Source organism: Bipolaris zeicola, assembly GCF_000523435.1.
Source record: "Bipolaris zeicola 26-R-13 unplaced genomic scaffold scaffold_224, whole genome shotgun sequence".
NCBI lineage: Eukaryota > Fungi > Ascomycota > Dothideomycetes > Pleosporales > Pleosporaceae > Bipolaris > Bipolaris zeicola.
Window position 1 is genome coordinate 80 of NW_006912273.1, and position 19,864 is coordinate 19,943.

Here is a 19,864-nt window from a genome sequence, read left to right on the forward strand (position 1 = left end):
AAGCAAGTATTATTTTATTCAAAAATCGTGCCAAGTAAGTCAAGTTGACTGTCAAAACTTGCTTGACTTGCTTGTTGCGAACTCTGCTTGTCTCTCTCTACTTGATCTCTTCCAGTACACTATTCTGCCTTCCTGTTTATTTTCGAACGCAGAAAAACACTGAAACTGTTGCCGATTGTGCCCTCCTTAAGGAGAAGCAAATTCAAGAGTCACATCTGTAGTACCATAACGATGTGTATAGCACATCAGCTACTATATAACGTAATAGTCCCTACTCATCTGGGAGTACAAGAAATGGCTCTCGCCTTCAAACGGCTGCATTGAGAAGGATGGCAAGATCATCGAGCATTTAACGTGTATTCCAGATGGTCCCAATAAGATAGATAAACAAAAGGCTATCTACATACGACAAATTTCCTTCTCCTTTACTCCTCAGCTGCAGCATCAATAAAATCCTGCGCCAACTTCTCCGCATGCGCATAAGTAACACCTTGTGTATGTCCCGGCGCTCCAAAAGGAAGAGAGCTAGAATCTATAACCCTCAATCCCTTGACTCCAAATACCCTGGCTTTCGAGTCTACCACAGCTCCATCGGAAACATTGCGACCCATTGCGCATGTCGCCGCTCCATGATGAATCGCGCCCATGCCCTTGGTGCGAATGTAATCAAGGATCTGAGCATCGGTCGTGGTATTCGCTCCTGGCGCAATTTCCGTGCCAAACGCAGAGATTCTGGATGCAATCGTTCGTGCGCGCCTATATGCCGCAACGGCCATTTCTTGGTCTTCTTTTGAGTCCAGCCATCCGATGTATACAATTGGTGCGACGGTGTTGTCGGCAGATTGAATCGTAATGTTTCCTCTGCTGGAGGCGGAAGTAAGAATTGCGCCGATGACGCCAGTGTTACTGACTGCTTGGGATGTGGAAAGCACGCGCTCGGAAGCTTGTAGTACGTATTCGACATTTGGCCAGTCGGAAGGTAGCTGATTTAGGTAGTCTTGAGTTGACTGGCTCATGTTTCTTGTATATTCTTCGGAGAATCTGTCCCACGCGGCAAAGTCGCTGGCTGGACTGCTCAGAGGGCCCGACCCGTTCTTGAGGTAGGATTCTACGGCGTCGTTGAAGGATGTGGCACTACGTGTCCAGGCGCTTCTACCAGGTACGTTTGAGGAGTGAGTGATGCCGCCGAGGGCAGGAGTGTCGTGGAGATTTTGACCCACACCCGGGAGATCAGATATTACGGGGATGTTGTATTTTTCGAGCGCTGCTCGCGGTCCAATACCAGAAACCATGAGGAGATGTGGAGAGTTGATGAAGCCACTAGATACGATGACTTCTTTGCGCGCATGAAGGATAAAAGGCCTCCTTCCTGCGACTGTGACATTGACTCCAAAAGCGCGCTTGTTCTCATCAAAAAGAAGATTACGCGCCACACATGACTGGTATATTTTCAATGAAGCCCTGGTAGCTGTCCGAGAGAGAAAAGCACTTTCCGTACTGCTTCTTGTGCTGTCTTCAGGGCGCAGCGTGAACGGCCAGTATCCGTAACCAAGTAAGTTTCCGTCTACGAAACCATTGGCTGCTTTAAACCCAGCTCCAGAGAATCCTTGAGGCCCAAATGAGGATATCGGTTGAGCGTACTTTGGATAGCTTAGGTGTACTGGTCCTCCAAGACTATCAAAGCTGGACAGTGTGAAATTTACCGTAGCGTTTTCGGCGCGGTATCTGGTATCTGGCGGCGTGAAGGAGAAGCTCTTCTTCACGAAAGGGAACATATTGTCCCAGAGGTACGCTGGGTCTCCAGTTATATTGGCCATGGCAGCATACCAGCCTTTGGTTGCTCTGGATGTGGGAGTCAGTAGTTTGTAATAGCATGCAAAGAAAATATTGTCGTACCTGTGGTAAATTTGCTGGTTGCGTGCTGAGCTTCCCTACAACAATGTTTAATCATAGCCCAGCGATGCAAGTTCTGAACTGGCTAAACTTACACCAAGAGTTTTACCCTGGGCATAGAAATACCTTCGTCCATTGGCACCTGGGATGGGTTCCGTAAAGTAGCCCCAATCTATCAATGGCTGGTAATCGTCTGAGCTTGGCCCAACATACATTGTGGAATAGTATGGTCTAGAAAAAATTGAATCGTAAGTATTGATACACATCTGTTTCAATTTCTACCTACATTTGACTGTAATTGCCATTTGAGATCTCGTAAAAAGATCCCGCTTCTAGCACTGCGACCGACTTATCTGGCAACGCCTTTGCAAGCCTCGATGCCGTAAGAGCGCCAGCAAGACCAGCTCCAACAACGACGTAATCAAATGTCGCATTTACACCAGGGTTGCCAAATGAATTGCCAAGAAGACGGCCTGGAGCATAGAATTGTTGAAGCAGGGTATCGCCATCAGAGTCCGCTGCGACAAAAACAGTCCAGAGACCGAGGATCTTTATGAGATGTCGCATTGCGGTTTCCTTTGTGCTACAACGCAATGCAAAAGAAGCTGTAATAAATCAACGAGACGAACAGTCGTATCTTGACCTTTTATATACTGGCGGTGAAGCAAGGACATGATTTCATGATCTGCAAGATCCAAACGCTATCATCTCAAAACTGCATTTCTGGTCGTGGTAAAGCTCTAGCAAAGCAATGGTGGCTTGCAGGAGATCTCCACTATAGATTTACATTGATCGTGCACGGCAACCCTCATTGGATACGAAGCCCCCGCTGCAAGGATTGACGGCTGACGGATCGGAGCGGCACCGTCAGCTAGCGGCGATGGATGCAGCACCCGGTTCAAGGGAATAAGAAAAGCGTAAGGCGTGGTATTTAGTCAGCCATGCACCACTTTCCATTCGCGGATTTTTGACCGGGTTTGGTGATCATGTACATGCGTTTTACTCGAGAAGAATTTCTGTTTCTAGATTAGGCAACTGGTTTTACTAAATCCTCCAGGAAACTTTCCGCATACAACTTTACCGTCTCGAAAGTAAAAGCCTAATACGCATGTATTGCTTCTTTGACTTAATGCTTATGCAGCCTCTCAGCAAACCATCGCAACTTCAAAGAAGCCGAGAATAAGCTAGCAATGTCAAAACAATATTATGGTATTTGGGTAGTTTTAAGGGTTCGAGATCGCCAAATCGCGTTTGCTAAACATCGAAAGCAACCATCTAGGTTTCTTCTTATCGTACATGTGGTGTTGGCAAAAAGTCGCTAGATCAATGCATAATTGTGTTAAATCGAGAACAGACAGTTTGATGGTATATATGGAAAGCCTTACCGAGGTCTCGCCGAGCAAGCTGCTAAAGTTCGTCCAATCCATTGTAGATTGCCACGATACTCAAAGGCTAAGTTGACGGAACAACCCTAGAGCCTGTCGATCTCATCAAATTGCAGCCATACATGTACTCAATGTATGTGTATCTCTCGATTCGAAGTCTCAACAGATCCTTCTGAATCTATCGTGATCTAAACCTTATTATTATTATTATTCTCATATGTGTCAAAACATCTCAAGGGCCTCGCGATATTGCGCAAATTGGCATACCGGATTTAGTAACGTGCACGACTTACTGTTAGGAGTAACCCGGGCACTGACAGAATACATAGTCTGCTCTGCAGCATGTTGTTACTATATACTTGGATACTATTCAACAAGCTCCTCTAGCACTTTCCACTCTATTTGTGTACTTATTCCCTTAAATATTGGCGCCTAAGCCCCTAAGATCTATATCTCAACCGCGCTCTTCTTGTTAAAAATATAGTGATGGATACCAAAAATCGCATAAACCACTGTCGGAGTGAATCATGACCATGTACGAAAATAGAAAATTTCATTGCAGCTGAGAAGAAAAGTTTCCACAGTGGCGTCCCATGTATTGTGTTGTACGAGTAAAAGATAAGCACCTGCCCTGGGACATGCCGACAAATAATTGAGTTTGATGGTGCCGACCCGCTATCCCGTGTGTACCTTCAAGTGTGTCTGTTAGTACTTACCGAACCCACGTGGCAAAGAAACGCTTAGAAGGGGAGTGAATAGACGGCTGTAATTCGGTTCATCACTAGTATGTAGATAGTAAACTGATGTTAATGACTTGTCTATGCTGCAGAAAAGAAGCTTATTTATACGCAGCTGTCACTTCTGCACCTTTGTCTTCTTGTTTCAGCAAATCGCGACACAACTGCAGTCCTCCTGATTCTTCCTACATCGCTCCGCACGCTTCAATTTTTTATTCATTTGAAAAATGCACCTTGCTAGCCTTTATCTTCTCATTCTTAGCGGGACTCTCACCCTTGCTTCACCTCCTCCGAGCTCAGTTTGGTCGGTTACAACTAACAATTGTAGCAACGCCGTAAAAAATTGTATGTGGGGAAAGAAGCTGCGAGACGGTGTTATTTATGGTTTTACCATCGGCGTCTGTAGACCTTAAGATCTCCATATATTTAACTATCATATCTCTTTCTGACCTAATTTACAGCAATGGCAAGGCCGAACTTCAGAAGGGGGCTCCGGAAAATTACTGTAGTTGGGATTGAATGAGCCAGCGAGTGTGTAGGGTCAGCATTAGGGTTGAATCAGTTAGGCGTAGCAAGAGTCAAGGTGTTACAGCTCTACACAGCTGCACATCTCCCTCATTTCAAGACGCTTCCTCTACGCGACAGATAAAACTTGATTGGCAGTTAGAAAATACACTGTCATCTTTTTGATACATGCCAACATGGTAAGATTCTTCTTCGCGCGGCTCTCTCCAGTTCAAGACATGAAAGCAGGCTTGAACATATTGACAGCTGGGGAAAGAGGGCTATGTTGGAGTCTAGGATATATGAGTGAAACCTATAGTATTTATCTACACTATACAAGACCTCGCAACATTCTCATACGTCAGTGGCGTCACTACCCGTTCGGACTCTATCAGGAACCCGAATGTCCGAGATGCACACAGCCACCGCCACACATCGGCGAGATATCACTGTATACTCCGCTCCGCAACATTGCATCCATCCACACCACTACACCTCATGTTTTCGTCCGTTCCATTCAATTCAAAATCAAGAAAAAAAAGCTGATGCCTAATCCCGACCCTCATCCGACGGAATACTTCGCCAAAAATCCGGTACACAGCCACTAGCCACCTACGCGTTCCGCCCGGTCCCGTTCCCCCATTCGTCCGCCATGTATCCCTAATCATGCGCCACCCAAAGAAAAACACTCACACACGGGATACAAGGCAGCAACAATCCACAAGGAGGCGCCAATCGCTCCACTCTAACCTAACCAAACCAAACAAACAAACAAACAAGAAAACCATGGAAGAAAAAACAAGGAAAGACTAAAAGAGGGAGATTTAGCGCGTTGAACACGCTAACGCGCCATCACATGATCCATCCTTCAGCCTAGCCCTTCCATTTCCCCCTTTAGTCCAACAGTAATAAATCCCTCTAGTTATCATCGCCTTCATCTGACTCATAACCCTCCTCATGCACGCCAGCCTCACGCCCCCCCCCCCTGCCCTCTAACACCTCCAAACAAAGCCAACAATGCGCAACCAAAAAAGGGCGTTTTAAGGTAACCAGGCAAAAAAACACATAAGATGACGTAGAAATGTCTCATACCGGGACTTCCAGAAATTGCCAAGTAGGGGAGGAGTTCGGGGCGTATGTGTGTGTGTGCGTGAGACAGACCAGGAAAGATAGACTAGTGGCGTAGCCCTGTAGTAGTGTAGTATAGCTGGTAGATGTTAGGGGGAGGGGGGTGGCTGCCTGCGAACACCTGCAACCTGAGTACGCCATAAACCCACATGATGCTTGTTACACCCACCCACACACACAAACACACACAAAAAAAAGTGGTCTAGTCGCTTTGTGGCATAATCAGGCGCACTACCGCCTCCGTAAATATGATCCAAGGGCGCGAATACCGGTCTAGAATGTCGGGGTGGGAATGCAAAGTCAGCAAGGCAAGGCTGTAGCGTGCACGAAATATGCGAGTGTTGACGGGGTGGGCGGGTCAGGCAGAATCCTACTAGGCATCAAGAACGGGGGCAGGGGTATGTATGTGTGGAATGTGTGTGTGTGTGAGTGGGTGGGTTGGGTAAGATTTTAATTTATACCACGCGCGCGCATATGCGCATGCGATCTGGTGGCACGGTTGAATTTTTGGGGGCCGAAACGGTATTAAGATGGTGGCCTTGTCCTGAAAAGGTAAACTTGACTTCATGTCTTGGATTCCTAGGGACAAAAATGCGAAAAAAAAATGTAAGATTCGGGTGCACAGTAAAGACTATCTTTTGGTAGTGTTTTGATGTTGTGCTTCTTCCTATTTTTTCTTATTCATGTAATAATAAACTACAATTAACTCGTACAAAAGATTGAGATGAATGATAAAGAAAATAATCAACGAGTGGTATAATATGCTTCTGCGCCTTCCCATTTCCCTTCCAATTTCGCATTTTGAATATAACAAGGGGCATTTCAATTCGTAGAATGTGTGGCGTGCCATGCATGTACCAGCCATGCCTCTCCCCCATATCTCTTGACCAGATGTGACGTAAGGAAAAAAAAGACAAAAACAAATTACAGTTTAAGATGTAGACTTGGAGAGATCATAGTCGCTCGGGGAAGAGATTTATATACAATGAGCGCGCTTGTGGGGGTATGGGTAGGGAATTGTGAGGAGAGTGTTATGGACAGATAAAAAAGGGGCGAACCGAAACCGTTGCCCAAACTCCTTTCCCAATGCAGTGATCAATCAAACTCCTCGAAGAAAAGAAAAGAAAGAAAACCCAGTGGCAAAATCTGACAGACGTTTATCTGCGGCCTTGCTGCTGGAGCGCCATGACGGCTTGCTCCAGCTGCTTGAGCCGCGAGTCCTTTTCCTCGTTCTCTTGTCGCAGACGCTTGATCTCAGAGCGCATCTCGTCATTGTCGCGCTCAGAGACTTCAGAGTCAGAGGCACCACGCTTGCGCTTCATGCTGATGTCCTCTTCCTCGCGGTACTCCATTGGACGGATGTAAGGTGACTCTGGAGCATGTGACTCACGGATGGGGGACCCTTCAATCTCGCGACGAACCATGTCACGGCGAATAACGAGTCCGTGCAAGTCTGCTGACATTGACGTTCTCCGGTGGACGCGGCGGATGTGTTCAGCGAGATTCTCTTTCCGCGTGAAGCCGGCGCCGGAGCTGCGCTTGCAGTCAGGGAACGGACAAAAAAGTGACTTCTTAGTTCCACCGTGCATCTTGTGGACCTCTCGCTCGTGGCGGAGAAGGCCACCGCTGTAAGTGAATCCCTGAAGCTTTTCGCAGCCCTTGGCATTGCATTTGTAGGGACGATCATGCTTGTCCATGTGTTTGCTGTAGGCTAGGGTTAGTAATCTGTGGTTTCAAGTTGTAATATTGGGGTGCGGGGAACAAAACTTACCTCCATTCGCACTTGCGATCAAATGATACGCCCTGGCACTCTTGGTACTTGCAGACCATCTTGCCGTCTTCGTTGCGCGGCGGCTCCTCGGCGCGCTTATAGCTGTGGTTCTTCCGTAGGGATCCGTCGTCGTCACCATCTTGCGAGGAGTCGACGGATAAACTTCTGCTGTGGGATCTTGGGGGACTAGCAGCCAGTGATTGTCTGCGCTCTCCGGCCGTTGGTGAAGTCATGATGGGAGAGCGCGGACAGCTCAGGCTAACTGGAGTGGGCATGTCGCCGAGTAATGAGTTGACTGAGGAAGTGCGCTTGTGCTCGTGGGGAGCAGGCAGAGTAGGCGCGGTGGTGGGAGCGAGATCAGTCATGTTGAAGTGGGAGGGAGAGTAGTGGTAGTAAGGGGAGGAGTTCAAGTTGAGGGGGGCCTCAGGTTGGCGATATATAGAAGGCGACGCGAAGCCCGTTTGTGGCGGAGCAAACAAGTCGTCGTCCGGGACGGTGATGACTCTGATTGTCGGGTTATGCGCAGTGTTAATCAGATGACGCGGAGGGAGTTGAGGTGGCAACGCGGAGTGGTGCCAAGAGGGAGTAGGGTGAGTAGGATTATGGAGATTGCCAAGGTGCGGATAGGCCGTGAGTGGCGCAGCAGAGCCTGGACTATGAGGCGAATACAAATTAACGGGCTGGACTGGCTGGTAGTAGGGTGCGGCATGGGCGTAATAAGTATCTTCTGGCGCTGGATTAGTTAGCGGGTTGTGCGAGATGCTTCCAGGCTGAAACCTGGGTATCGAGAGCAGGCGTGAGTCAAACACAGACGGGACAGCACACGACTGTGACTAGGCACTTACTTGCAACCGCCTCTGGGGCCGCCCTTGACCCTGCCTGACTCTCCACCAAGGCCGGCAGCCTGCCCGTCGTCCCAAAGTCGGATTCCCAGGTTTCCGTGTTTCGTGCCTGGAACACGCCGTGCCCAAGATCCACCCGCGCGTTTGCTGCTTGTGCATGCAGAGAGGCGCCCTGCTGCGCCTGAGAGCCAATCAGCGCCCGGCCCAGGCTGACATCTACAATGCGTTAGCCTCGACCTCTACGCCGCCGGCTGTGTACTAGACACAACCCCAAAGAAGCTTGCAACACCTACAGTCGGACGATGCACCGCTATCCCACGGCAGCGATATGTTCTGCAGCAAACACTCCAACGACACTCGCGCTCGCTCGTTGCCCATCTGCTCCCCGCCCTGTCCCTGTCCTTGACCCTGGCCTTGACCCGCGCACTCGTAGAACATCCAGCACACTCCCCACAGTACTGCCAGCGACGGCTTGATCGTCCACGGGAACGACGTGCTCAGCGCCTGTGGCTTCTCGGCGAATTCAGAGAACCAACCCAGCATCTTGCGTTGCTTTTTGTCGTGCCCACCCCGCAGCAACTCCTCAAGCACCTTACGCGACAGTGCCGCGACCAGGTCAGTCTGCAGGCGCAGCAGCAAGTGCTCGTAATTCGCAATGAAGCTGTCGTCGAGCACCAGCCCCGCCTCGAGGCCTTGGGCGAGCAGCCACTCGTCGCCATACTGCCCGCGGCAGTCTGCAAGCACGTTGATGGCGCCGTGCACGGCAGCCAAGAGTTGGATAGTTTCGTTCATGGAACGCCCCTCGACGATCGCCGCATTGCTGTGTTTGAGGAAGAGGGCGCTGTTACTCGCAGTCGCTGAAAAAGCGTTTCCTGTACTAGCACCGACTTTGCCGTCGAGTGTGCTGAGCATCCTACGGCCGGCACATGTGAGCCAGATGAAACCAAACAAAAGCTTCCAAAAACGTACTGTTGCACCTTGTCTCCAGCCAGGTTTCGACTTGCGGGAGCAGCCGAAGCCGGCGTGTGCGACTCGCCCGACGATCGGAATAGCCTTACGCCAAGTCTGCCCGAGTCGACTGATGAGCCATTGTGCACACGCGGCTCGACACGTCGACGAAGCTGCTTGACAAATAGCAGAATGCGAAGGGTAAGGATGATGCTCGTCTGCTTGCTGCACCGCTGCTGCTGCTGAACAACAGCCATGGCTAAGCGAAAAGGACGGGTCCTACTGCGTAGGGCGTATGCGTATCTTCCTTTACGGACGTATGGGGTAAGAAGGGAGACGTGTACTGAACAACTTCGCCCCTCGCGAAGGTTGCCGGAAAGTATTATAGTTCCAGTCCGCAATGCGCTGTCCACGATTACTACCAGCTGAGAGCGCCTGCCGGTGAGCCTGCCAGGGCGGATTCTAGGCTGTCAAGCCACGCTGCATGGCCACAGCTCGTCTGATTGGCTGCAGCGCAAGTTTGCTCCCATGCACAGCCACCTGACTGACTGCCTAGGGCATCCATGCTACACCAAATACCACCTCTCGCCCTATCATTTTCCCACCCCGGTAAACCAGCGCAGTCACGCATCCCGTCGACGAAGAGGCGCAGCTCTTTTTTGTTGGAATTTCATGCCCAAACCCCTCATGACGGCCAGCCCAGCACTAGCAGCCCAGCACGTATCCCCCGACCGCCGCTGTTTTGTCGCTGCCTGGGAATCATCCTTCGCTCGCCATGTTTTAATGCATCAGTGACACTCAGAAACAGCAACCTGAGTCGCGGACACGACAAAGAAGGTTGTCCTCATTCTGTCGTTCCCCTCGGGATCTGCGACTGGGATTGTAACGACCGCGCCACCTTATCACGCCTTGCTCGTGCTTGCCTGTGCGCTATTTGCCCTTCCGAAACAGGCGTTGCAACACACACACCACAACCAAATCCGTCACATTACTGGCTCGCAATCCCTCCCATCACCACCCCCACGTGACCGTTTTCGTCCTTGAACAAACCTTAATTCCTCAGCTTCCAAACCTCGAATCCTCAGACCGGCCCTTTTCTCTCAATCACAAACCGCTCTCTTACCCAAATCCACAAGGGTCACCCCATTGTGCACATATCCATCTGTCTATCTAAGCGAATTCGCGGGGGAGAACGGAGGAGATTTGATTCGGCTGCATGTTTCCTACTCACTCCATCTTGCATTAAACAGGAATCGACCTATTCTGGGGGAGGGACAGAGACCAGTTTCGGATGCCCGTGCGACCGAAAGCAATCAAGAAAAGGCGCCTGAGGCGGACAATGTGTCAAAACATTCCGGTTTGAGAAAAATGACAATTTCTGCAACATTTCTAACTTAGTGCCTTCCTTTTGCGGGATTCTCTTTCTTCGCTTTGCCTTCTACATTCTGTTTTTCTTTCCTTTGTTCTGTGATTTGAAATCATACATGGGTCCGGGGGTAACAAACTATGTATAGGCGAGATTCTAGATGCGAGTAGATATGGTAAGCCTCTTCTCTCCCCCCCTTCCCTTTTCAAAACAGAAACATGAGTATTTGAGTATTGTGACGTTTAGGCCAAGGCAAAGTTTTTGGAAAAGCCAAGGTGCCTGGGGATTTCCGTTTTCTTCTTCTTTTGTAATACTTGACCGACTGGTGTGGTTCTTGACTGCGTCAAATTTGTTGCAGGAAAAAAACCTCTTTCCGTGACGGTTTTAGACTTTTCTGACTCCCTTGTCTCTCACCTAGCACCCATCATGTCTATCAAAAAGAAGACATAGAGACAAGCGTTTGACTTGGAAAACGATAATTTGGAAAACGTCAATTTTGGCAAGAGCGACAACTTTGACATGCGCCTCTGGAGCGATAGGCGATTACGATTTGTCTTTCTGTTACCAGGCTACAAGGACACAAGAATAGAATGGCGAAACACAGAGGAGACCGCTATTCACATTTGGTAGAGAAGTGTTATCATGCCCGTGGTTAGTATATTGTACAGCAGCCATACGCCGGTGCTACGCCGGCTAAGGCATTTTCCACACACACACCCCCGTCGTCATTCATCTGCATTCGTCCCATCTACGACCTCAGGCCCAACAGGAAGCTGCCGCCGCTTGACCCACCACCATTGCCAGCAGCCCCGCCAGGCAGGTAGCTGATGTTCGGGTTTCTTGCCAGAATCTGTGCAATGTCCTTTTGAGATTCCAGCCGCCTGATCAGAACAAGGCCATCACCACTCTTTGCCACCGCCTTGCTAATCGTGTCCGCCGCCTCAGCCTCACCCTCTGCGCGAATAACATTGGCCTGTCTTTCCTGCTCTGCCTTTTCTACAATGAATCGCGCGCGCTCCGCTTCTTGCTGTGCGATTTGCTTCTCCTCAACCGCCTTGGTGAATTCCTTGCCAAACGTCATGTGTGTGATGGAGACGTCTTCGAGCGCAATGTTGAACTCGTTGGCGCGCTTCAGTAGATCGGCGCGAATGCGGTTCGACACGGCCTCTCGCTGCGTAATGAGTTCTGCAGCGTCGAATTGGGCGACAATGGCTTTGAGGACTTCGTTTCCGATAGAGGGAAGGACCCTCTCGTCGTAGTCAAGACCGAGGTTCTAATAATCTGTCAACATCTTTAATCCCCCAAACACCTGCTTTCAACAAGCCATGGTATTTCTTTCGTGGTTGCATCCTTACCTGGTAGATTTTAGGCAGTTGCTTAACCTCCGGTCGGTGCAACACCCTCAGTGTCAAGGTAACCATCTGCAAGTCCTTGCTTCCTGTCGTCGTGCTGATGTTCCTCGGCTTAGTCCGAACATCGAACACGACGGCCCGCTGCAGCCATGGAATCAGGAAATGTGTGCCCTCGTTGACGACAGTCTCCTTGACTCCCGACAGACGGTCGAAGATGATTGCGCGGGTACCGCCCTTGACATCGTAGATGGAGGATTGTACCACGCTGGCGCCAATGGCGGCGGGAACAACCCAGCGAAAGAGAGACGTGGGAATCGCGGCCATGTTGGGCGGTTGAGAGGGGGGACGACTGGATGGTGGGAGGCGGCAATGGTTCGAGTGCGGAGGATTATGAGAAGTGGATGATGCTTCTACATGTGGCCCGTGCTTTGCGGCGAACCATGCTCATGATTGGCGCACCATGGCCGTTGCCTGACGGATAGTCTGGATCGGATGGGGAATTCAGATTGGCGTTTTAAGGCACTACAAACCTGTTGTTAAGCTGTTTGTGTGAGTTCATCGTATTTCACACCTGATTCCGAGAATCCGCAGCGCATGGCAAAGTTGAAAGGCGGGGTTGCAAGTCAGACTGGAGGCACTCGATATTATAGCACGGGTGCACCCAAAACGACTTCAAAGTGATGTATTCGAAAACGCCGATTATCTTATGCAAGTATGCAACAATCCAAGGTCGCTTGAGCCTATCTCATGCTAATTCAAGAATGCTCTACCATCATCCATAGCCTGTACACAATCCGCTCACTGCTGCTCAATGAAGCCCTTGTGCTCCTTGTGCGCCTTGTACCAGTAGCTATCCTCCTTCTTCGGCCGTAGCTCCTCAGAGAGCTTGTCGAGAATAACCGCCAGTAGCTTCTGGCGGCCTTCCTCGTTCTCTGCGTCGCGGTTCCATACAGCAATCTGGACCGCGTTCCAACGAACGCTGTATGAAATGCCACAAATGTCATCATTAAAAGCTTGGCATGGTCAGTAAAGTTTATAATGACGAAAGATTGCTGAAAATAGAACTTACAAGCTCGCTTCGTTTCAACGGCCCCTTGCAACACATCACCTACAGCGAGCAGACACATTTCGTGCCAGAATTGCGCTGCAAGGTCCTTGCTGACTTTAAAGTACCATGCTCCTCCACGCGTATTTCGTGGGTCCTCCCATACTGGCTTGACGCCCAAGTGAAAGAGATGTATCGAGTCGCGCAGTTTGAGGTTCTCAACCGGAATGTTGTTGAAGTGCTGGTAAAACTCCTTGACCGACACAATCTGATCACCCAGGGGCTTGGGGCGTGTGAGATATTCTTCCGATGCCGCCGCCTTGTCCTTGGGCGGTGCTTGCTGTCCCTTTTCGGCCCAGAACATCCACTTGAAGCGGAATTCGGGAACACGCACCGATTTGAAGATGTTGTTGAGCATTGCGGTTCCACGTGCGGGTGATGCGGTTGCTGCCTGCTCTTCAGAAGATGCAGCGGGGAGGTTGGAAGTGCTGAGCGCGGGGAATCGGCCAGCCATGATGAATGATTGTTGAATAAATTAAGTGACGGAACGACGTAGGCTCAAGGGGATTCCTCTTTAAATGCCGATGTGTGATCAAAAATCAATCTTGGACTCTTACGTGACCTTGTTGGCTAAGGTACACTGTGCTTGGTGGCGTAGAGACTTTCCAGAGAAGAGACACTGAAATGTGGTAGCGAGCAGGAATCCTAATCTGTGCAGAGTCAGCATTTAAGTAGCAAAGATAAATCGTGACAAAACGAATAGACATGAGATGTGCTGTGAAACATGACCGAGGTTGGGAATATCCGGGACTTGAAATGCGAGGCAGATCTGGGACTGTTTGCTGGGTTTGAAGGCAGAAAGATGTTTGAGGGTGAGCAATTGCAAAGCTCTTACATCTCCGCCTAGGCATCTAAACGCTGCAAAGCCTGAAACGGTAGTGGTGCGGACATGTCGTCGGACAGCACGTGAAGATAACCCGAAAATGTAGGTGTTTACACGTATAAGGAATCCATGGTGAAACCATGGCTGAGGAAGATATATGACTGATATCAGACATCTCAAGGCTGTCGGGACGAAAGTCCTTACACCAGGCTTCCGCCAAGCACGCCCGACAGACAAATAGCCAGAGGAGCCAGCGAATTGAAGGGGATTGAGTGGTCGACTAGAAGAATGACAGGAAACTTAAAACATACCTAACACTAGTCCGCACGTTTCTCTTGTAACCTAACAGCAATATGTTGACACCCCGATGGTAATGCTCGTCGACCAGCTGAAAGAGGGGCAATTGCGTTCACACCGACAGTTTACTCGCACGTGAAGAGGTGTTCAGCAGCAACAAAGGCTCGGCAGACAGAGAAAACAAAGGACTGGCGGAGAAGACGTTGGAAGAAGTGAATATGTTGTAAGGCAAGATAGGGGACCCTTTAAAGAGGCTCGATCGGAGAGAGAAGGTCAGCCATGCAGACGCCCGCTCTGACTACGTTTCAAGACCCCGTTTCAAGACCCCTGCTGACACCAATGGGAATGGACCTGAGGCCTCAGGCCAACGTACAACGCAACAAGCCACACGGCCGGCGTCGGTATGCACCTCCATCCGACATGCATTCGGATCATACCGACTGCAGGCAGTTCCCCCTCAGAAGTAAATATGTAATGCTGATCTTTGTCCGATTAAAGGATGCTAGCTAGGGCTGGCGAGGCGAGGCGGGCGGGCGGGGGTGACGTAGCAATCCTGCCGCCGGTCTATCTTTTTGCGCACGTTCGGCGCACCCGTTCCGCAAAAGAATGGTCCAGCGGCGCGCGCCCGAACTTTTGCACAACTTTTTTCAAGCCGTCCACTCTGTATTAAACATCACACCCGTGTTACCTTTCCCCTTCGTATAGTCCCTCCCTCTCACATTCGCCAAGGTCACGACCCTGTTTGATTAATACCGCCGAAGAAAGCCATGGCACAGTACACGCACGACTCAGTTCCGCATCGCACGAAGCCCAGCTCCTCGCCGTCCATGTCGTCGCAATCCGCGCTTGCATCAACAAACGCTACAGACGGTACGGCGACAAACGCAAGCGACTATGGTACTTCAGACACAGATAGCACACTCTCTGAATCCAGCGAAGAGCCCAGCAGCGACGAGAGCTCAAGCGAGGAAGAAGATGACGAAGATGACGACGGCGAAGACACACAAATGGAGCTAGACGAAGCAAAGGGCGCAGACGGCGTCGTCAACCTCCGCGCAAACAGAGGCACAAAACCCATCATGAAGCTGACAAAGGCTGAAATGGGACCTGATATCAGAGGTTTTCTCAAGGACTTCCTGCCGCGCCTCAAGGCCGCAAACGAAGAGCTCGAGGCACAGAAGCGGGCGGGTACATTGAGGAGACTGGATGCCGAGGACCAGGAAGAAGGCGAGCCGTACATTGAAATGGTGAGTGTTGTGCCTGTTTGGTAAAAAAAAATGGCAAAGACAAGTCCCAAGTTTTTTGCTAACCAAACGACCTAGGATCTCGGACTCGGCGTGCTGGAAGAAAAAGATCCAAACGCAGCGGAGAGCGACACCGAAGACACGAGTGACGCCGACGAAGAAGACGGTAACAAAGAAAAGGATGTTTTGGGAAAACTACTGGGGCGACGAGAAAAACCCGACCCGGCCAAAATTGAGGTTCTTCCAAACACGACCGGCTCATGATGCGACGAATCCACGTTTTAGATCCGAGGTTTTCCGTTTGGGGGACAAACATCTCAAAGAAATAACCACCTGACAATCGTGTCCCTAACGAGGAGGCGAGGGAAACATTGATAACCCCCCAATGCTACAATTCCCCGGCGTACCAAATCCGACGCTCGCGCTAAATTTTCCCCCAAAACCGTAACCGCGACATCGCCATCACTCAATGTCCCATCCCGCCCTTCGCCCACGTCGCATCCGCATTCTCATGAATCTGCGGCACCTCAATATACTCCCTGACCCCCCTCTTCCTCGTATAATCACTCTCAAACCTCTGATCCCTCTCCTTCATCCTCTCCTCAAAATCCGGCATCTGGTCTTCGGCCGTATAACTCGTCATAAGCTGCGGGGGACCCAAGGGCAACTTATCGCCTCGATCCGTCTGCCATAAGTGGTAGATCTTGCCGTACAGTTGGATCACTTCTTCCATCTCCCGGTTCTCGGCTAGTTCCCAGGCGGCTTCCGGGATGGACGAGGGGCGCGGCATGATTAGCATACCGGATTTCACTTCAAAGACGTGCGAGTGCCAGAGTTTCTGCTCCGAGACCGGAAGGGTGTCGTAGAGTTTGGGCGAAATCATGTATTCTGAGTTTGGCCTAGTCAGTACGGTACTATTTACTTCCTTTCAAGTAGAGAAAAGGGAAGGGGCGTAGGGGGGGGAGGCGGATGTAACGCACCAATACCAATAATACGAGCCCCTGCCTCAGCCGAGTCGTAAAGAATACACTGCCGCACTTCTTCATTGACATGCGCACAGTAGTGATTTGCCTCCACGGCAGCACGCTTGGGATCGTCGGCATACGCGTGGAACGCATTAAGATGGGCGCAGACGCGCTTTACAGGCGCAAAATTCTATGCGAAAATAATCAGTCATGAAGTGTTGTACTCAGATAACTATCTTTTTTTTTTGGGAGAGACTGCAAAACTTACCTGAGTCGCTCCAGCACCTGTTTCGAGTGTTTTATTATACGTGCTTTCTGCTTCGCCGGCTGTTTTGTTGTTTACGGGGAGTGCGTCCATGGTACTGTCGTGTTGGGAGTTCGCTTCTGATGAAGTGATTGTGGGCTTTTTTGTTGATTGAGACTTTCAGGCTGTTTGTTGTGGAGAAATCCGTAAAGTAGTAGGAGTATTTTACTGTGTGATGTAGCGATTGACGTCATGATGACTTTTGGTTTGGGTCAGGGATGGATTCATTGCATGAAGCATGTGTTCAGTAGTCGCATGTTTTTTTTTGAGACAGGAATGGTAGTTGAGGGTTCTTATTGCATGGTTGTTTGCTTGTTTTTGTGAGGTATGGTCGCTGCTTCATGAGCTCACTATTTTGGATTCTCATGTGTAAAGGCATACGATCTGAGTTTCAGCATAGGGGAGCAATCAATTATATCTCATCTTAGTATGGAGAGCTGAAAGTTATACAATGTATTCTTCCATTGAGTTTGTTATACCAACATAACTAAAGAATAGAAACTTGAAAGCTGGCGTAAAAGAAAGCTCCTAAAATATCAAAACTACACCATCTACCTCCCCAAACCAACCACCCATTCTCTATCAACCCAAACCCCACAACTCTTCCTTCCCCTTCCACCTCCCACACACTCACCCAACCCTCCTCACCAAAACCCCCATCCAAACCCTAACCCCAACCCACTTCTCCCCCCTTCCCCCCACAACTCCTCCATCCAAATCCCCCCTCCTAACCTCCCTCTCCCTAACCCCCAGGACCTCAAACCCACTCTCCGCCGCCTTCTCCAGCACCTCATCAACCTTATGCAAAAAACTCCTTCCCCTAACCTTGACCCCTTGCTGACTCACGAACCCCGCCTGCCCACCCAACCTCCCCATTTCATGGTGCATATTGGTAATCAGCGCTACACCAGAGGGTAAAAGTAAGGAAGAGAGGGTAGAGAAGAAATTTGAGAGGGGAATGTGTTCGAGGACGAGGGTGGAGAGGACGGCGTGGACGGCGGGGATGGGCAAGGAGGAAGGGGGTGAGGAGAAGATGTCGCAGCAGTGTAAGTCCCAGGTTTCCGGGGGATAAGGGGAGAGTTTTGAGTGGGCGATGGTGAGCATGGCGGGTGAGAAGTCGATGCCGATGATTTTAGTGCGAGATTGGGAGGGAGCGGGGGTTTGGGTAAAGTGGCGTAGGAGTTTGAGTGTGTTGCGGCCGGTGCCGCAGCCGAGGTCGAGGATGTGGAGGGGGCTTTCTGAGGAGGAGGAGGAGGAGATCGAGGGGTTGGGATTGGGGATTTGGGAGAGGAAGGTGGGCAGGAAGGCGGCTAGTTCGATGTCGTCGATGGCTTGGAGCATGTTGCCGTCCGAGTCATATTGGGAGGCCCATTGGTTGTATGCGTCTTGCGTGGGTATGTGGTGGATTGGTACTTGGGGTCGTGGCTGGACAGTAGATGTATTTGCTTGATCTGATTCGACAGTTGAAAAAGATGTGTTTGCGTCAATGGTGGGTGGTTTGACATCCACAAGAGAAGTGTCGAATGTCATGTCAATAGTCGTTGGTTGTGTCATTTTTCTCAATCTGAGTATAGGTAAATTGGAAGAGAAAGAGCTTGAGTTGCTTTGTTGTCGTTCTTGTCGTGCTGGATGGGTGCCTGACACCATCTATATAGTTGTGGTCCCTTAGCCAATGAATCTTCTCCACGCCCTCCCCATGCTGAACTTGTATTCAGAATTGCCTAATCGGGAAATATGTCGTGCAGGCTCCCGTGACATGACTCACATCTGCGCCCTCTGCCGTGTTCTGGCTCGCACTAAAGAACATTAGCCATCTGCTTGCCTTTCATCTAATCACAATCCATCGTTCCAAGATAGAGTCCAGACAATCCACACACGTATCAGCAGTGTCCTGCATGGTATTCACATCTAATTGTTAATATTACAGGTCGTAAAGCGTACATACAATCCCTCGAGTCTATCCAGACTTCTCAAAATACTTTGCCAAAATCCGCTCTCGATGCGTGACCAGGTGTTTACATGCCATCAACGCGTCGCGCAACCGCGTGTCCACCCATCCCCTGCCCAGCTTATCATCCAACAGCAAATGTGTGTATGCAAAAACACTCGCATCAAACAAGCCCGGTCTCTGCGCTCCAAAGAACCAATCGTCCTTTCCCAGCAGCGTTTCCAATGCAGCAAAAGCCTCGCTTGCCTGGTTATACAACGTCTCGTCGCTGATGATGCTGGAGAATTTGGCGAGTTCGGCTTCGGCGGCTGAGCGCAGTTCGCGGGATATTGCGAGACGTACAAACGAGTTGCGCGAGGTCGGTAGGATATACAGAGGCTCGGCAATGGTGGTGGAATTCTGGGAGAGATACACAGCGTACAGCTAGCATATGTTAGTCGTAGCCCAAATATTCCTTTCTAAGCCAGACGTACCCAGGCTCTGCGTATGCGGTGGTCTATCAGACTCAAGTATGCCTCGTATTGCGCATCTCCTGGCTCTTCAATTGCCTTGTCGCTATTGTTCATTGCCCAGCGCTGCAGCTTATTCGACGGTACAGGTTGTGATGGCTTGATTGAATCCGAGGAGGGAATGACGAATGGTAGAGAGCCACTTGGAGACGCATGGTTGTTCGCTGAGGCTATTCGGAACGGTATCTTGGAGAACTTGAGATATGCCTGCGACATGGTGAGCCTGTGGTGGGGTAATGAATGCGCAACCAGGTACTGACCTGCCATTTCAGGCACGCTGGATTATAGGATGGTGCCCCTCGACGAGCACCCTCCTCTGTAGTGAAGACGTACAGCACGTGTGCATTATGGTGTTGTGGTGCTCGCTGCGGGAACTCGTTGACGGGGTATGTGAGGAGCGGGAATTGGTCGAAAAGTTGCTTTATCGGTGCAGGGACTGAAAAGATGCCACCCGACGATGGCGATTCCCTACTACTCGCAGCAGCAACATTGCTTCTGCCGGACCGCGACATGCTAGCCGTGTGTGGTGATGGCGGCAATGATGTCGCAAAAAGTTGACCATGCGGCGCCGGAGCCGAGGACAACGCCCGCCGATCATCACCATCAGGCACCTTTGCGTCATGCAGGGAAAATGGGCCAAATTCATCACAACAATCGCATACAAGTCAACTCTACACATAAAAACATTTGTCAAATGAATCAAATTCTATACATTGGTTGATATCTTTCTTCAAGCGGGCTGC

At 50.2% G+C, this 19,864-nt stretch overlaps 9 protein-coding genes across 9 annotated transcripts; 2 read left to right on the forward strand and 7 right to left on the reverse strand.

Moving 5' to 3' along the window:
• Window positions 1–425: 425 nt before the first annotated feature.
• On the reverse strand, window positions 426–2,460 carry COCCADRAFT_107171 (GMC oxidoreductase; the record flags this gene model as incomplete). The annotated part of the gene is made up of 4 exons (XM_007718292.1): window positions 426–1,842; window positions 1,897–1,931; window positions 1,989–2,124; window positions 2,180–2,460. 4 exons carry the CDS (start codon window positions 2,458–2,460, stop codon window positions 426–428), a joined length of 1,869 nt encoding a protein of 622 aa, XP_007716482.1.
• A 4,344-nt stretch (window positions 2,461–6,804) lies between these two features.
• COCCADRAFT_107162 (uncharacterized protein) lies at window positions 6,805–9,465 on the reverse strand (the record flags this gene model as incomplete). The annotated part of the gene is made up of 5 exons (XM_007718293.1): window positions 6,805–7,351; window positions 7,419–8,151; window positions 8,264–8,476; window positions 8,554–9,173; window positions 9,230–9,465. 5 exons carry the CDS (start codon window positions 9,463–9,465, stop codon window positions 6,805–6,807), a joined length of 2,349 nt encoding a protein of 782 aa, XP_007716483.1.
• Window positions 9,466–9,771: 306 nt separating this feature from the next.
• Window positions 9,772–10,236, forward strand: COCCADRAFT_107167 (uncharacterized protein; the record flags this gene model as incomplete). The annotated part of the gene is made up of 1 exon (XM_007718294.1): window positions 9,772–10,236. The coding sequence occupies one exon, from the start codon at window positions 9,772–9,774 to the stop codon at window positions 10,234–10,236; it is 465 nt and encodes a 154-aa protein (XP_007716484.1).
• Window positions 10,237–11,322: 1,086 nt separating this feature from the next.
• COCCADRAFT_40386 (uncharacterized protein) lies at window positions 11,323–12,250 on the reverse strand (the record flags this gene model as incomplete). The annotated part of the gene is made up of 2 exons (XM_007718295.1): window positions 11,323–11,847; window positions 11,930–12,250. The coding sequence occupies 2 exons, from the start codon at window positions 12,248–12,250 to the stop codon at window positions 11,323–11,325; spliced, it is 846 nt and encodes a 281-aa protein (XP_007716485.1).
• A 474-nt stretch (window positions 12,251–12,724) lies between these two features.
• On the reverse strand, window positions 12,725–13,485 carry COCCADRAFT_40387 (uncharacterized protein; the record flags this gene model as incomplete). The annotated part of the gene is made up of 2 exons (XM_007718296.1): window positions 12,725–12,939; window positions 12,996–13,485. The coding sequence occupies 2 exons, from the start codon at window positions 13,483–13,485 to the stop codon at window positions 12,725–12,727; spliced, it is 705 nt and encodes a 234-aa protein (XP_007716486.1).
• Window positions 13,486–14,918: 1,433 nt separating this feature from the next.
• On the forward strand, window positions 14,919–15,659 carry COCCADRAFT_40388 (uncharacterized protein; the record flags this gene model as incomplete). Its single annotated transcript, XM_007718297.1, has 2 exons — window positions 14,919–15,398; window positions 15,474–15,659. The coding sequence occupies 2 exons, from the start codon at window positions 14,919–14,921 to the stop codon at window positions 15,657–15,659; spliced, it is 666 nt and encodes a 221-aa protein (XP_007716487.1).
• A 202-nt stretch (window positions 15,660–15,861) lies between these two features.
• Window positions 15,862–16,718, reverse strand: COCCADRAFT_107153 (uncharacterized protein; the record flags this gene model as incomplete). The annotated part of the gene is made up of 3 exons (XM_007718298.1): window positions 15,862–16,283; window positions 16,376–16,550; window positions 16,629–16,718. The coding sequence occupies 3 exons, from the start codon at window positions 16,716–16,718 to the stop codon at window positions 15,862–15,864; spliced, it is 687 nt and encodes a 228-aa protein (XP_007716488.1).
• Window positions 16,719–17,294: 576 nt separating this feature from the next.
• COCCADRAFT_40390 (uncharacterized protein) lies at window positions 17,295–18,218 on the reverse strand (the record flags this gene model as incomplete). Its single annotated transcript, XM_007718299.1, has 1 exon — window positions 17,295–18,218. The coding sequence occupies one exon, from the start codon at window positions 18,216–18,218 to the stop codon at window positions 17,295–17,297; it is 924 nt and encodes a 307-aa protein (XP_007716489.1).
• A 403-nt stretch (window positions 18,219–18,621) lies between these two features.
• Window positions 18,622–19,633, reverse strand: COCCADRAFT_40391 (uncharacterized protein; the record flags this gene model as incomplete). Its single annotated transcript, XM_007718300.1, has 3 exons — window positions 18,622–19,035; window positions 19,086–19,328; window positions 19,382–19,633. The coding sequence occupies 3 exons, from the start codon at window positions 19,631–19,633 to the stop codon at window positions 18,622–18,624; spliced, it is 909 nt and encodes a 302-aa protein (XP_007716490.1).
• Between the last annotated feature and the right edge of the window lie 231 nt (window positions 19,634–19,864).